This window comes from Chenopodium album, chromosome 27 (genome assembly GCF_948465745.1).
Source record: "Chenopodium album chromosome 27, dcCheAlbu1.1, whole genome shotgun sequence".
NCBI lineage: Eukaryota > Viridiplantae > Streptophyta > Magnoliopsida > Caryophyllales > Amaranthaceae > Chenopodium > Chenopodium album.
The window spans coordinates 3,034,716-3,052,027 of NC_137860.1; the positions used below are offsets into that span (position 1 = coordinate 3,034,716).

General features: G+C 35.3%; 1 protein-coding gene and 1 pseudogene across 1 annotated transcript; both read right to left on the reverse strand.

The window, feature by feature from the left end:
- Window positions 1–1,197: 1,197 nt before the first annotated feature.
- Window positions 1,198–2,018, reverse strand: LOC145619024 (uncharacterized; annotated as a pseudogene).
- A 210-nt stretch (window positions 2,019–2,228) lies between these two features.
- LOC145619445 (conserved oligomeric Golgi complex subunit 6-like) lies at window positions 2,229–14,527 on the reverse strand. The gene is made up of 11 exons (XM_081674133.1): window positions 14,105–14,527; window positions 13,957–14,009; window positions 11,544–11,691; window positions 11,361–11,468; window positions 9,084–9,151; window positions 7,928–8,051; window positions 7,432–7,578; window positions 7,037–7,300; window positions 6,668–6,949; window positions 4,849–4,995; window positions 2,229–3,097 (listed from the first exon to the last, which is right to left on the reverse strand). Exons 1-11 carry the CDS (start codon window positions 14,321–14,323, stop codon window positions 2,579–2,581), a joined length of 2,079 nt encoding a protein of 692 aa, XP_081530259.1. The 5' UTR covers window positions 14,324–14,527; the 3' UTR covers window positions 2,229–2,578.
- Between the last annotated feature and the right edge of the window lie 2,785 nt (window positions 14,528–17,312).

The window sequence follows — 17,312 nt, forward strand, 5'->3', positions numbered from 1 at the left end:
CTTGAAAATCAGACCAACTAATCTATATCAACCCGGAACATATGAATTCTGCTCCAGTCTAATGTTTGGCAAACTACGAAAACGATGTGCTGCAGAGCAAAGCAGAGAGACTGAACTAATGGAACAAGTTTCTATTGACTTCTTTTTTTGGTCAAGTCTATTGACTTGGTTAGTTTACCAATATCCACAGTGACTATTTGTATTTCCACAAACTTTCATTTTCAAGTCATATAATAATCTAGCTACAAGATCTATTTGAAAGGGCATCAACTTCATTAAAAAGGACAGAGAATATCCAAAGAAATACCTTAAGAGCAGCAGTTTCTGAAATATTAGACATTTTTTTTGAAGAAGCATTGAAGTGAATCTTGAAGGTCTTAAATGGAGTAGCCGAAAAGCCCCTTCCTAATGCTTTTACATAAGCTTCCTGAAAGTTTTAATTACACATGAAGGGTGAGATCTGAGCACACTCTAACCTTCCTTCTCATCAGTTTACACTTTACACTCATACAAAATACAACAATTCTGTTTGGAAAAGAGGAAAATAAAACAACATTGACAGGACAGTAAATAGGGGTGATCAAATGCAACTAAATCCTAATTCTTTAAGATTATTTAACATGATAACTCAACTTATTTTTCTTTCTTAGTGTATGTATACTACGTATATGCTTCTCCAGACAAACACAAGCAAGTTATTAAGGGCTTGTTTGACATTGTTTTTTGTTTTCAGTTTCCAGTTTTTTTGAAAACAAAAAACCAAAAACAGGAAACAAGAAAAAGGTGTTTCCACTTTTTGTTGTCAGTTTTCATAATTATCATGGTTTTTATGAGTTTGACTAATTTTTGATTCATTATGTCACATATATTGTATGATTTTAAAAAACAAAAAATCAAAAAACAGAAAACCACAGTGATGCCAAACGAATCCTAAATTAACAGACTAGGCTATCATATATTCATATGTTGATTTTGGATTTGTAGCGTCTGGTAACAATTATATTCTAGATATTTCTGGTCGCAAATATACATATCTATTGCAACTAAACCATCATATCCAAGACTAAAAACAGTGTACACATTTCATGCCATAAATTTAATACATTCCAAAGTTGCAACTAAAGGTAGCAGGTAGTATATCGAATCAGGAAACTCTTCTAATGCACTTGTACCTTACATATTCTATATGTACTCAGCTTATTCATCATCACTATCATACTGACAAAGTGATTGGAGACCACTACAAAGGGCTGTATCTTCCTTCGAAACTGGTACTGGTTTCCTCATCACCATGAATTTGACTCTCTGAGCCGGACCCAGCAAGGTAGTTTGCTGCGATGTTTTGATTTTTCTCAACTCGTGGTCTTCACTTAAATGAGTCATTGTCGTCAACCCATCTGAAAGTTTAAGTTTCTTCACACACACATTATTTGCTATCTCATCATCATCCTGAATCCTTCGCATATGAAATATTGATTTAATAAGTGCCTCATCCTCTTCTTGGTTCATCGTCATCTTTTTCTTATCCTTCAAAGCCTCAAGCAGTGTATCTACGCCGAATGTCACACGCCTTGCCTTCATAGACTTTAACTCCTCAAGACTCGCCAGGACATCCATCTCCCATTTCAAGTCCAAGCTTCTATCCTCCAAAGACTTCATTGCATCCCCAACTTCTTCTTTCCGTGGTTCGAAACACCGTGTTGCACCAGCCTCAAGCACATAATCTGAGTTTTTCGGGTCAGTCTTCTTGACGATCTCAGCCGAGCAATTTGTGCATTTGAAGTAGAATCTAAAGCATTTGATTCCCAAATATGTCTCTTCTTTCATGACTTGTTCCTTTCTAGCATTGACTTTTGTGCCTGGATACATGTAATTTCCGCAAGTATTGCAGCGTATAGTCATAGGTAACATTGTTCGGACTTTAATTTGTTGATTATTATTGAATCGTCTTCGTCTGTTATTTTGGCGGGATCAAAATCCAGAGGATAATACTTATTCAATACCTTCCTTTCTCCCATAATCACAATCACTGGAATTTTTTAATCTTGATCTCAAATTTCTGTATATTCAACTACAATAAGCAATACGTATGTATATATAATAAGTAATAACAACTCCTATTTAATTTAGTAATTACAATGTTGGGCCTATCAAATATAATCAAGTAATTTTGATGCGGTGAATATATATAGAAAATATATAAGGCGGTTAAGTTGTGAAGAACGCAATTGATTAACTTCTTGCAGCCCAAGTATTCCCATAAATCAATCCTAAAAATAAATAAATAAAAATATAAAAGCTAAGTATTCAAGTTTATCACTAGCAGCACTAGGCTAGTCCTTAACTAAATAGAGTACTTCATATGTCCAACCGATTTCATGGAAATCATATACACTCCAATATAAATGGATTATGGGAAAACCACCACAACGAAAATGCATCTTTACAAAGTCAATCACCATATCGAGCTATCAACCAAACCATTCTTGCATTCAACCACTACTCACCATTGTTCGAATTATTCTCTGAGTTACAGATCACAGCTTTATCTAATAAAATTGCATAAAGCCAAAGCAAATTAAATACCCAAAATGGTCCTAATCTGGTTTGGGGGATGTCTAGCTAGTGATTTTGGATCAGGGTATGAATTCTTGGGATCCATTATTGCATTGTGCACAAGCTCGTAAGCGTCAGCAAGGGACTTTGCCAATTGGATACAAGCTTCTGACCGTAGTTTTGGCACCTGCAATTGCTCAAATTCTGGTAGAGAATTATCAGTGCCAAGGATGAGACCAAAGAATATGTTGAGACTTTCTGATAATGCAGCTGGAGAAGTTTCCTCCATTTCTGCCAATGGACCGGCGGTAGCTTCTTCACTATCCTCATTGAATGTTTTCCTAAAGTTGGCCATCTTGTTCAATAGATTACATCTTTTTAGAATGGTCTCAACTTCTTTGTTGACCAGCACACGCATGTGATTTTCTATCATATCACCAATGCTCTTTGCATATTTGGCTGCAGCTTCATGTCCAATTAAGGGCTGTTGGATGGTGCATAAGCAGTTGATGAGGAAAATCTTAGAAGGTGTCTCGGTACTCTGCAAGTACATGAACAAAACAACATGAACACAAAATAATGTTGCACTGTAAGCAGTCAGACTTCATTGCTCCCTGCCTTTCAGGACAGCGCTAACGTCTGGAACACTTGCACTAGCATTCATACACAGGACAAATTATGAAAATCACAAAAAATCAAGCCTGTTCAATGAGGGACAATTCAGTGTAATGCAATTAACCAAGAAAAGGAGATGAAACTAAGTTGACAAACATTTTAACGTCAATTGTATTGTAATGTGTTACTTTGTAAAGCACAATGTAGGAGATTTTTATATCACTCACGTTTTTTAGACCAGTCCATCCAAAAGAGTAAGATATTAATTAATTGTTGGCTTTGAAATTGAAATGGACTCCGGTTTATATGATCCATTTAATTGTCTAGCCTTCTTAATCATGTGAAGCATGATCAGTCATTGTATATATATTAGATGAAGGGTCAATTAGAAGCGACCTCTCTGCTGTAGCAGGGGTAATGCTGAGAAGACCTCTGTCTCCCCTCCCCCCAACCTGCTAGGGTGGCAGCCATTGAGGAGATGATAATGATGTATATTTGAAAAAGACAAAAAAAAAGAAAAAAAAAAAAAAGAAAAATGAAGAAGAATATGTTTTGAAGTTTCTTGAGCTCTATTTCCACAAGCATACATTGGTTCCTAAAGTAATCCTAGGAGTAATGACTAGTCTTAAGCAAGTTTCTCATTGTCAACCTCCCTACGAATTGCTGAATCATCATCCAAAACTGTAAATGGAAGCAAACAATCAATGTTCTCAGATTCACTAGAACATCTGAGCACCACTCAGCAATCAGCATGGGAGTTTAAACCTTACAGTTAGCACTTAGCAGGGTCTTAAGTCTTAACAGTAAACATCATCACCACATGGTGCATTCTCCAAGTGTAGCAAATCAGTTTCATAACTAAATTTGTCTCAACTTTAGTTCAAAAATAAAAAGACTAATTGTAATATTGCCTATGACAGATGTTGCATACCTGGAACAACGATTATCAATTTATCATGTAATTGACAGCAAAAGAACAGAAGTGACAAGATAGACTCCTGTATTAAACTCACATGTTATTTCTGCCCAAAATCAGTAAATTTGGAAGAAAAGAAAGTTAATATAATAAGAAATCTTCATTTCTTTCCAAATACTATATACAAGTACTATACAATTTACATGCCTAAGAGAGAAATACTTTCAACTTCAAGTACCAAGGTTGCATGGGTACTTCACATAGGCAACATATCATTGAACCGGACATGTCTCGAACACTCTAAAAGGCGTGTCTGTTTATTATAATTTTAAAGGCATTTACTATAAGACATCTTAGGACCATTTGACACTGGAATACTTGAGGAGATCCTTCATTATTATTTATTATTACTATTTTAGCATTTTTAGCAATATGGAAATTAATAGGAAATATATGTGCTTTTAATAATTTAAAAAAAAATATCAATTTAATCAAAGTTATATAACTTTTGATATTGCATGTTCTTGTGTCCTTATTGTTATCGTAACTGTGTTCCTATCCATTTCAGTGAAACTTGATATCTTCCAAACAAGAAGATAATAATTCCCCTTCTTTTCTATTCCAATTACCCAGAAAAGTTAAACAAGCTGCAAGTGCCAGGAAGATACAGAAAAAGGATAAGCAGGGCATAAATCTCTGCAAATAGGTACTAAAATAGGATATTGAGAAAATGAAAGATCAAGACATAGGCAATTCTATACCTGAGTGGCTGAAAGGGTACTGTTATTACTCAGTATTGCATCAACGGATGATTTGTTAAGCTGATTGGAGTCTGAGCTTATTCTGCTCCTCCTTGATGAGTGAGCACCTACTTTGGATTTGTGTGCCTCTGCTGCTTGCTCACACATCTACAATAAACAGGAACACATTATAGTTTCTCAGATCTGATAGGCACTCATGTTTTGAGTTGAATTTCTCCATGTGGACCATGCAAAAGGACAAAAAATTGGCGAGTTGCATTCTATTGCTACCCCCTCTATGATTTTGATAGCGCATCTATTATTTGTTTCAGTAATATCGTCATTCAGGGTCATAATAAGCAAGAGGTCCTTCACCGGATCCCACATCAGCCTCATGATGTTGGTAAACTGAATAGATAAAAGCTTATGCTCGAGAAGCTTCGATCTAAATGGCCTAGAAAACTCGCTAGTATATTATTGAACCAACAACGAACAAGCTATGAAACTGAACACAAAAAAAGTACACAAACTGCAAGACAAATAAGCTGCTCTCAGGCTGCCTTGTTTATATCCTATCAACATTAGATGTACATTGACTTCCCTACTAATTACTGTAACTACTAAGTTCGCATGTAGGGGACATCAGAACTTAAAGGCCTGAATAATGGTATATAAACCCACTAGGAAGCTATTATAGACAAGAAATCTCAATAATTCTAGGTAGGGATAATTCCTAGATGTTAACAGCTAAACCTTTTCTGCTCTGGTTTTTTTTTTTAATGTTATACATAGCCCTTAGGGCTACATATAAGCATTTAATATAATTATGAAAATTGTATAAAATTATGAATTCATGACAAAAACACGCGCAAATCAGTGTAATTGGTGTGTTTTTGTCATGATTTTCGAAATTTAAACAATTTTCAAGAGTATTTTTAATGCTTATATATAGCCTTTAGGGCTATGTATAACATTTTCCTTTCTTTAAAAGAAAAAACCTTTTCTGCTCTGATACCCTAACTAGACTTTAGGTAAAGTTTTGGATAAATTTACATTATTATCTCATTTAATGATGATGGCATGAGATAGTTTTAAGAAAATAATCTGATCAGAGTAACATGAAGAGATAGTCAGCCCTTGACTTCAGATATTTCTGAAGGTGTAGCCTGAATGATGCTAGAACTGATTACATTGAAGAATAACGACTTCTACCAGAGAAAAAGTTTCAAGTACAGAAAAACCCTAGAACTCCATAAGTCCACGAGTCACCAAAGAGCAACAGTCCATCAAGATCTCTCCCGATCCTTCCAAATTTAATGAAAACACCAAGCTTTCCAAAAAAAAAAAATATAATAATAAGATCTTCCCATCCATTAGCACTAATAAGAGCAGTAAAGAACCATAACTGAGGGAAAAAATGATTTGAGATAGGGTAGAGACAGCATAAGTAAATGGGAAGAAGAGACTTCAGATTTCAATATATTTCATCTAATCAAAGTCAAAATAAAAATTGCAAAACGTATTTGAAACCGTGAAATGGTAATAAGGGAAAGGAGCAGAAGAGTTTTTTTTTTTTTTTTTTTTTTTTTTTTTTTTTTTTGGCAGGGCATTTCCATGTCCAAATAAGTTTAAAAAGTGTGGCAATACAATTGACTAGTCATTGTGCAGCTCCAATAGTCATAAGCAGAAAATAGCTAGTATCAAAGTTAACAAGCATTACGTTTACAATTATAAAAAAAGGATAGCTACATCAAACGGAGATGAAACATATTAATTTAGCATTAATGCATTACGTTAAATATTTTCTCAAAAGTGAAAAGTTAGCAACTAAGTCTGTCACCTGAATAATAGGATCTAATAAAGCAGATATCACAGGATCAAATGCTGGCTTCTTTGAAGACGGAATCATCATGCTATCATATGTCTCAATTATTTCCAGTAAAACAGAAACTCCTTCTCTTACAGCAGGTGGCGGTGAAAGATCCACAGCTACAAGTGGAGGGTATCGAAGTAGCTTCTCTCCTCGACTCTTGAGAATATCAAAAAATGTTTTCTGAGCAGCTTCCTTCAAAGTCCAGAGTGTTTGGCAAAGGGCTGTTTCACTCCCTATCAAATCCGATATCTGTGAGGGCGGCAACATAAAATTAGTACAGAAATATATATCATTAATGAGAGAAAAGAACATCTTTAAAAAAGAGCTCTAGCTCACCGTGTATGTATAAAACTCCAGCTGGTTAATAAGTTTATATGATACTATAAGACTAGGTTGAGACTGTAATACTTGTTCAACTCTAACTTTAAATGGCCTGCAAACTCCTTCAAATATCCGATCAAGGACAAAGGTTAAATCAGATTCAATTTTTCCATTTTCACCTTCGGAATTCTTGGAGTGCTGACGTGCAGTTGGCCCAGCATCTACATCAGCATCCGGATCAAGCAAAGCATGCACAAGTTCTCTTTCAGAAGCTAATGCCTTCGAAGGGACATAAAGGAACAAACTTTAAGGTAAAACCACTAAAATTGTCTTTAGCAATGATAAAAGCTAGCCAGAAATTCAGAAAAACACTAAATAGAGTAAATACCAAAAAGACAAGTGTGTCAAACCTGATGTAGCCATGCTAGCATATCACCGACATACCGCAAAGGATCATGGGCATGCACTTCAATAGGTCTGGGCAACCCACCAGGTCCTCCACGAGTAAGAGCACTAATAAACCTTCGGAATAAAGCATTGTGCCTCATATTTGCTACCTAGAATATAGCATATGTATGAGAAGACATCAAATGTCAAACAATAACTTTTGTTAATATTTCCTCCATTTTTTTTAATTGGCACGTTTCTAATATTATGTTTTTCAAAGCACAACTTTAATGATTAATATCTCTAATTGTCAACATTGTAAAATTATAAAAAGTGGATATTAATAAAATTTACATCGAGACGATTTAAACAAGATCTCACATGACTATGTTTTATCATAGCTATAAATCACAAAGAGTCAAAGTATAGTTTGTGAATAGTGTCAAAAGTCAAAACGTGTCAACTAAAATAACGAAGGAAGTATATTTAAAACTGTAGCTCATGCCATGACCAAATTACCTCTTCAGCACAGTATTTAAAAAGAACAGGCCTTTCATTGAGACATCGGACTGCTGTTCTTAAAAGTTCACTAACTTCAGGATTATCAGTGTCTCCCAATCTCCTACACTCAGCCTGAACCCACCTGGAAAAGAGAGGTGTATAAGCACATATACTAAGTTATACTAGCACAACTTTAGGTTAAAAAAAAATAATAATAAAGAAAAGAAAAGAAGATAAGAGAGAGAGAGAGAGTATAATCAAAATCAGTCAATGGTATATAAAATATCCAAGCGAATATAATATAGAAGATCTTAATGCAAGAGATGTGTCTTCACAAATCAAAAATCATACACAGCAACTCATAGTGTATTAATATCGAATATAAAAGGGTAAGTAAAAGGACAATTAAGGCTTATTAGGAAGAAATCAAACTCCGTAAGAGTTGGTTTGTATAGTAGAAATAAGCAAACTACTCAGAAGAAGAGCATAAGATGGTAAAATACCCACAGGTATGGTTCTCCTGATAGATTAAAAATTATACTAAGTAAGAGTTCAGGTAACAAACAAGTATCATGCACTTGACATTTTAGCCTTCCTAGAATCACATAGAAGCGCAAAAAAGCAAAGAAAAACACCTTCATTTGAGATTATGTAGCTTAATAATTCAAATAAAAACTTTCCTTTCCTTTCCTTTCCCTCTTTACATCAGCAGCATAAATACTAAGTACTCGATATGTGCCATTGAACACTAAATACTATGATAGTATGATTTTATGAGAAAAATCATAATGCATTCTCTCCATATTTGTATTTTCCAACAAATACTAAAGCATATTTATTCTCCATATTAGATTTATAGATAATAGAGGGATAGTTGTTCTGGGTGAGCACCAATGGTTTGACCCATCTAAATTTGGGGAGTTCATACTGAAATTAGCCAGGTTAGAGTATCAAAAGCTTATCATATTTAGACATTCAAGGGTTAAATTTTTATTGTTTAAACAGATTCTAAGCACAATAGGTGAATCCTTACTGCCAACCCCCTTTATAATTAATATAGTGTATGATCACTTTTACTGTTCCCTCAAATCTAACCAAAAATCAATCAGCTTTAGCATACTAGCACAATTTCAAGTGAATTGCATAGTTATATGTCATAGAAGAAGAATTTAACCTGCAGAGACGTTCATAGGCTCCCTCCTGGTACATAGCCATCATATCCATCAATTCCAGCCCTGCACGCTGCAATAAAACTCTGGATGAGACACATTATAGTCTGTAATAGTTTATGTACACAGATGAATCTATTGATTCTTCCTTTTATTTATGGTAAAGTTTCAAACGAAACACTACACCCATCCTGAGAAAAAGGAATCACGTAATTGGTCTCATTGTTAAGCATACATAAATTCTATCATCAAACTTCTTTTAACAATACAGTTAGCATATATAAAATTACCTCATATTAATGTGGTTCACAATTCCAGCTCACGTCCAATTGTGGTTCAATACTATATGTTTCACACATTTCAAAATTAAATTTATGCTATCTATCTTGAGCTTTTTGATGACATTTATTCATTATTCCCTCTATATCAATATATAAGATGTGTTTAAACAATCAATCCCATAAGTGGGATATAAGATGTGTTAATCCCCTTAAATGCATAACAAAATAAAGATATGTCAGCAGGGTCTTTGACTCTTTGTAGTTACTCAATGGGGGAAATTCAGCAACCCAGTGCTAACATGTAATCTATTCTCAACTGTAAAAGGGCAACTTGTCCTCTGTTTACTTTTGGCAGTATGCTCATGTAATGGACTGATATTACTCGGTGTAATAACAGTACAACGAAGGGGAAAACTCATAAATTTGATTTAACAAATTAATGGTTTTACAACGATAGTAGTAGGTTTAGTCTACAAAGCTCCAATAGTGACTTTAGGTCACAACTCTCCTAAAAAATTACTCCAAAATTCTGCCTGCCTCTTCTTTCTCACATGTCCCTATTTATACTAAGGCTAACAACTACTAACCTAATAATACCAGACTTCCCATATTGCCCATATTACATTTGATAATTACTAACATACTAAACTACCCATTGTTGTGCCTAAAATTTTACTACGTTCAGATGACTGCAGGTTGCTAGATCGCAGGTCACAGGTTGCTAGGTCGCAGGTTACAGATTGCTACGTGATCAGCTACCTGGTTCCGGGTCTTAAATAAAATCAAACAAAGACATTTCCAAGGAATATTCTAAGAGAATCCAAGTTTGAATGAAGTCAAAGTTGTTATAAGCTTTCCTACAATCGAGGAGGAGATATTTCCCACCAGAAATAAGTTAATTGGAAATGTTAAATGTATCTGCACCACAAACAAGTCCACATTCGTTGAAGACCAAATCAAGGAGTCAAACTACTTCTATTTTCATGGAGGACACTCCCACTATCCTCCAACTAACCAGCAACAAAGAACAAGTCAAAAGGCAAAGGATAAACACAAAGAGAACATGGCATGAATCTCGTAGCTGAACCTGGCAGCTAACTCCTACATTCAAGGAATCATCAAGGAAGTTGTTACAAGACTTCAAAAGACTCCCCTATTATAAATAGGATGGAAGACCATTGTAAAAGGGGAAGATACGAGCCCTAGGCATCATATTTTATAGTCATTAGCAATTAGTACTAAATTATAGGTTCATTCTTAGTCACAAAACAACCTGTATTGTACCTGTAATTCACTCTCAAACTAGTAGATTGGTGGACTCAACGCCACCCGCAGTTTTTACCCTTATTCTTGGGGTTTTCTGCGTCATCATCTTGTGTCTCTTTTCCTCTTTCCCCTTTGTTCATCTTTCGTAGGTTATCTACCCTCATTAATTGAACCTACACTATCATTTATATACCTTCTAATCTAGCTGTTGTCCTATAGAACCTGGTCGAATCTAGCGAGCAGATTTTGGCCAAAACACCCATAATACCCTCCCCTAAGTCAGTTCATTACAGCTCATACTCCCTCTGTTTCATAGAAAGAAATTTCACTGGACAGGGAAAATGTTGAGCCACCAGTATCCAGCAAAATATCCAATGAGAGATATTTTTAATTAAATGAATTCCATGGAACTACATCAACCAACATGTCTTAAAGCTTAGAAAAAGAACTCAACTACTAAAAAGGGATTAGAATATTTCACTGAAATCATTTTTGGAACTTTCACTATAATTTTCTGAATAATGGTTTTACTCTGCCAATTCAAGTACCATCGAAATATAAATTTATTCCAACTTGTAGTGACAATCTGAATCTGAAAATTTTTATAAAGAGCTAAAATTTTCCTCAAAAGACCATTAAGCAACATCAGGATACTAAACCATATCTGCAGCAAGAGCTTTCCAGCTATACGATGAATAGGACGGAATGGTGTGAGACTAAAAAGATGGCAGTTACCTGATGGTGTGTCCTGAGCAATATTTTGCAGTTGGCATGAATTTCTTGAACATGAGAAAGAGCCTTGAAGAAATTTTCATTCAACTCTTCTTCTTTAAGTGCATTTATCTGAAATGCAAGCAATTGTCAGCTATTTCTCTAACCAACTAATACATACAGGGTGTAGAAGAAGCGAACTCAAACCTCCTCATTAGATAGTTGGTAGTCACGAAGAAAGCACGAAACAATCTCTTGTCTCTGAGTAGTAACATCAAGGTCTTGTTTTAGCCTTTCTGTGGTACTTATGATATCCCCGGTGGTAGCACTACAGCTGTTTAAAGCCTTTGCAATCCTGCCAATACACAGAACAGTACTTAAGATTTTAGATATTTTGTACACAAGAAATACAAATATGATTAGAATGCATTTTAAGAGGAATAGAGTAATAGATCAAAGTGGAAGATAAAATGAAGGCATACTTGATCTATATGCATGCGGTGCGTGCTTTAAATTCAAAATCCTACACATAACTGGCTAATTTTTCTCTTTGTCAACTTTCAACTTTATACTTACATTCAACCACTACTTGCCCACCCCTACTAGTTTCTTTAGAATGCTTGACAAATCTTCACCAGAAGATAAAGAGAACAAGTGAACAACAGATGTAATATAAATTCAGCCAAGACAAGGAGAGGGAGTAGATATTGACTAGAAATAAGACATGAGCAAGCATCAAGAATGAACACAGCACACACTATTAAAAAAAAAAAAAAAAAAAACAGTAGCATAATAGAGATCACTATCTCTGCCTAAATGCCTAGACTTAAAAAGTTAATTTAAAACGGACTACCAAGTTTGACATTAACTACATCAAAATTAGAGCCAAGAGCTTCGAAGGTTCCACATCAGCCAAACTCTAGCCAACCACCTCATACAAAACAATCCTGTCTTCTTGTATTCTATCTTTTGAAACATCCTTAATTGCATGGTTTTACTTGTGTCTTAAGAGTAAGGTTTCAGATGAAGCCAAAAATGTATTTAATTTCCCTAGTGTTAGAAATTTAATTTGTTTTAAGATTTTATTTAAAAATCTACAATACGGTTGTAGTGCCTATAAAACTCACCAGCTTAGATTAATATTAGCCTCATCCCAGATTTTTAACGTTTACCTATTCTTCTCTTACAATTTGATTCGTGATTCTAAGTGTAATTGATCAATAAAATATAATTTCATCTTAGTTTTACAATAATAAATTGATATGACACCCATAATCTTATATCTCTTGGTCGCTTGGTAGGATCATTTGGAATGGAGTTAGAATCTATTTCATCTAATTTTTTGTTTAAATAGTTGAGTTTTTTAGTAATGGAATCTCATACCTAAGGGGATCTAATTCTCCCCCATACACATGGAATCCTATACGCACCTTTCCCCCTAAGATTCACAATCTATTCTATTAATGAAGTATATAATCCATACCAACAATCAAACCAAACAACTTTGGACTAGTATGGGTTTTAGAATCCATACCTCATTAGTATGAGATTTATGAGATTTCATATCAATCCATTCCAATTTGATGAACTAAACACTTAGTAAGATTGTGTTTTAATGCTATCCTCTCCCCACCCCCAACTTTCGAGATTGGGTTTGCTAATTTTCCCTGCCAAGTGGTGTATGATAGCTAATTCAACCTTCCACCCTTGCATTGGCTTCTATTTTTTGTGGTCATCGTAAATTTCTACCTCAGTGGGCTCCGTCCCCAATTAAAAGTCTTATTTGCCTTCTGTACACAATTGTAAGATGGAGGGATTTGGTTGATTAAAGGTGAACATAAATGACAAGATAGTGGAGTTTGGTGTATTAAAAGTGAATAAAAAAAATTAGGATAATGGGGATTGGTTGATAAAAGGTAAATAATAAATTAACATAGATGAAACGGGAAATGTATTCACTAACAAGGTTTTGAGTGAAATGGGACTTTTTTGAGGATGGAGGGAGCAGCACAAATTTTGTAACTTTTCAAATTACAATCACGGGTTTAGGGAAACCTTGTCGCATTGCTAATGACACCAAGGTTGAATACTTGAATCCCTTCATGCCAAGCATCATAAAAAAAAAAACATTAGCATCCATCATACAGCTATATGAGGCACTTTCTAAGACAATGTTTGCAAAATATACTTCTTCAAGGAACAGAGAGATACTCCTACTCATAAACTGAATCAAAAATACTTTCCTTAAGAGTTTATTGGTCATTTCCAATAGTCATAACAATTCTAATGAGAATTCTTGCATTCTAATGATATGAATCGATTTCGTGCACTATTTCCACTAGTCATAACAATTCTAATGAGAATTCTTGCATTCTAATGATATGAATCGATTTCGTGCACTATTTCCACTAGTCATAACAATTCTAATGAGAATTCTTGCATTCTAATGATATGAATCAATTTCTTGCACTATTTCCAATAGTCATAACAATTCTAATTCAATAATAACAACTTGTTAACCATGAACATCCAATAAAACCCGTGTTCGACCCCATAACAACATCGAAAACCACAGCAATTTGCACACCAAAATTGAATAATATACGCTATAATTACCTACCTATCACAACATTCCGCAAGTGCATTAACCTCCTCTTCAACTTGATCTAATGCCTAAAAAATCAATCAAAAAACCAACAATTAATCTTCAAAATCTCATACAAACAACACCACAATTCCTAATTGAGAGAAATTGACAAAGAACGGACCTGCTGCGCCGCATCGGAAGCGCTGAGAAAGTCATGGTTGATAGAAAGAGCGCGCTTCTCAATGGTAGATCTGAGGTTACGGCGCGCCTGAGGAGAGTTGTCGGAGTAGAATGCGGAGAGTGTGGAGAGAGAAGTGACAAGTTCCGGAGAATCGATTCGAGATTCTAGAACCTTCTTTAGCTTTCTGGATAATCCTGGTGCTAATGTCGCTGTTCCCATTGATGATTGCTTATCTTATCAATTTGATTGATTGATTGAAGATGAAGATTGATTCAATGCAAATGTGCAGAATCTGGAAATTGCTGATGAATTTTTGGGGAAATGTTGGGTTTTTGAGCTGAATTGAAGTGAGTTTTGTGATGAAATGGGGGAAATTTTGAGATCTTGACTGTTGGAGAGTAGAGACTCCAGGAAGAAGATGAGATGAGAGTGCCGCAAACAATGTTAAGCACTAGAGGGGGTGATCAATTTTTTTAGGAAAAATTGCTCGGAATAATCCCACATTTGGGGCGTCCGCCCAAAATAATCCCACCTTTGGACTATTTTTAAATAATCCGACTTTTATACTCAGTCCGCTTAAAATGGTCCCAAGTGACCTATAACCGGTTGAGTAGACAATTTTTTTTTTATTAAGTTTAATTTACACGTGTCACCACGTGATTAGTCAAATTATAAGTTTTAACTTTAATTTTGTTTTAAAAAATGATTATTAGTAATTAAAAGTAATTAACTATTAAAAAAAATTTCCTTTAAAGAAAAAATTAAAAACTAAAACCATAACCCAGCACCACCGTGAGCCATGACCCCAGCCACCTCCCCACCACTGCCATCTGCCCAGAGCCGCCAGCACCACCAAGACCAAACCCAGCTCTCTTGCGCCGTTCGCCGACCATCTCCAACCTTTTTCCGTCGCCACTAAACCACCACAATCATTATCGAAATCAAGGTGTGGGAAAGGGAAAGGGGCTGAAATCGAGGTCTGGGAAGGGGATGGAGGCCGAAATCAGGGCGTGGGGAAGGCGAGATGGCTGGAAAAGGGACAGGGGAAGGGGAGGGGGGTTGAGATTGGGATGGAAAATGGGTTTTCGAGGGTGGGGTCTGGTTTTATGCTCGGCGTTGTTCTCCTACTGGGTTTTCGTGGGGAAAGGGGATGGTGGTTCAGGGGAGGGGGGTCGTTCGCGGCGCAGAACCGGCGACGGCTGGCCGGAGCTACTGGGATGGGGATGGCTGGCCGACGATTGCGTGCGTGGCAGGGGATTCAGGCGGGGAACAACAATGGATTGGCTGGTTATATAATAATTAATTTAATTTTTCTTTTAAAAAAATTTTAACTTTTAAATTTTTTTTTTATTTTTTTTTAGTTTTTTGACCAATCAAAGGTTGCCACGTGTCCGGTAACTTGTTACAACAAGTTACCTAACCGGTTAGGACCATTTTGAGCGGATTGAGTATAAAGGTCGGATTATTTAAAAATAACCCAAAGGTGGGATTATTTTTAGCGGACGCCCCAAAGGTGGGATTATTCCGGGCAATTTTTCCTTTTTTTTTAAGGGCGTTCTAACACGATTTTTGGAGGATTAACGATGAGGGTTCGGGTTATTTTTCAAGTGTTACATTTTTCATAAACTGGTCACATTTTTTTGGCAAACTTATATGAAGTATTACATTTTAATATTTATATAATGACTTTGATTGGTAATTAGCGGATAGCCGATTGTTAAGAATATAGAATAAAAACTCGGCTGTTTTATCGCGATGCAGCTGATATGTAATGGATTTAATTATTTAAAGGCTGTCGTTATAAGATTTACTGTTTTGTAACGGCGGAGTTTTGAAAAACCCTGCATTTTTTACCGATATGACCGATACACGACTAAAATGCCCGAAAAAAAGCTTGTGGGCATGAGTTCGTCAAAGTAATGTGGCAGACTCCATTGTTGCTAGCGTGTAGCAAGCCTTAGCAACCGCATCATAGAGAAAGAAGAAGAAAGTATAAAGGGTTGAGAGCTAAAGAATGAGGTAAATAAGTGAAAAGTGGGACAATTGTTATTAGTTAAAAGAAGGTTGGGACAGCTCTATAATGCTCCACTTTATTGTATATTTGACTTTTTGACTACTCAACCTCTCTATTTTACTTTTAATTTTTTGATTTAAAAGAAAATTGTTACGGACTACCGTAGTACTGTAATTATTACTGTTTAATATCTTATTATTATTTTCATTATTTTATGACAAATAAGAAAAATGTATTTAAAAAATAATATAACTAAAAATATTTTTAAAATTTCTACCGCAATGACCACAACCCGGTCCATGATCAACGCATCGTTTCCGATACTGCAACACCGCGACCGTTCCTGCGATTACAACCGATACTGCATTTTTATTCTATGGTTTAGAGTTGATTGTATTAGCTATTTTGACTAACTTGCTGCCTTAGATGTTTTAGCTAGATGATGAAAGTTTGCATTGGTTCTTGGTTGAATTGTAGATTTTGGTACTAATTTATGGACACTTGAAAGTTTTGCTCACCCATGCTTGAAAGCATCTTACAAATAATCATGTTGAATCGATATCATATCTCTTTGCACAATGTCCATGTGCTCATTAATGGAGATCTCGAGGATATACCACTAAAAAAAACAAAAAAGCTTGAGAATAAGAGAAAGAAAAATTACTGAGTTAAGATGCTGAAATTCGAAGGCCCCATATTATTAGCACAAGGCCCCAAAAATGGTTAAGACAACCCTGATGGTCGGCAAGTGACAAGCAATACATGCATGTGTTACCCTTAATGTGACACTTTAAAATTGAGCGTTTTTCACTAGACGCAAGCCAAATACACGTTGCAAAGCTAGGACTGCCATTGCCATCTACTATCCATCCTCAAGTACACAACATATAATGTATCACCTTGACATTCTCTTTCTCGTTGACTCGAAACTGTGGATCGATGGAGATTGTGAGTGTACTACACATGTAAGATTAATGACTCACCAATGTAGTGGTCACATATGTATATACCATTGTTGTCGAAAAAACATTATTTAAAGTAATTTACACTTCGATCATCCTCCTCGTCTCATACTTTAGTGAAGCAATTTTAATTAATGAAATTCAGGTAAATCTAGGAAAACTTGACATTCTTTTAACAATTTTCTATAAATTTTAAGTTTATACTAAGGGAATTGAACTTTTAAAATCGTTC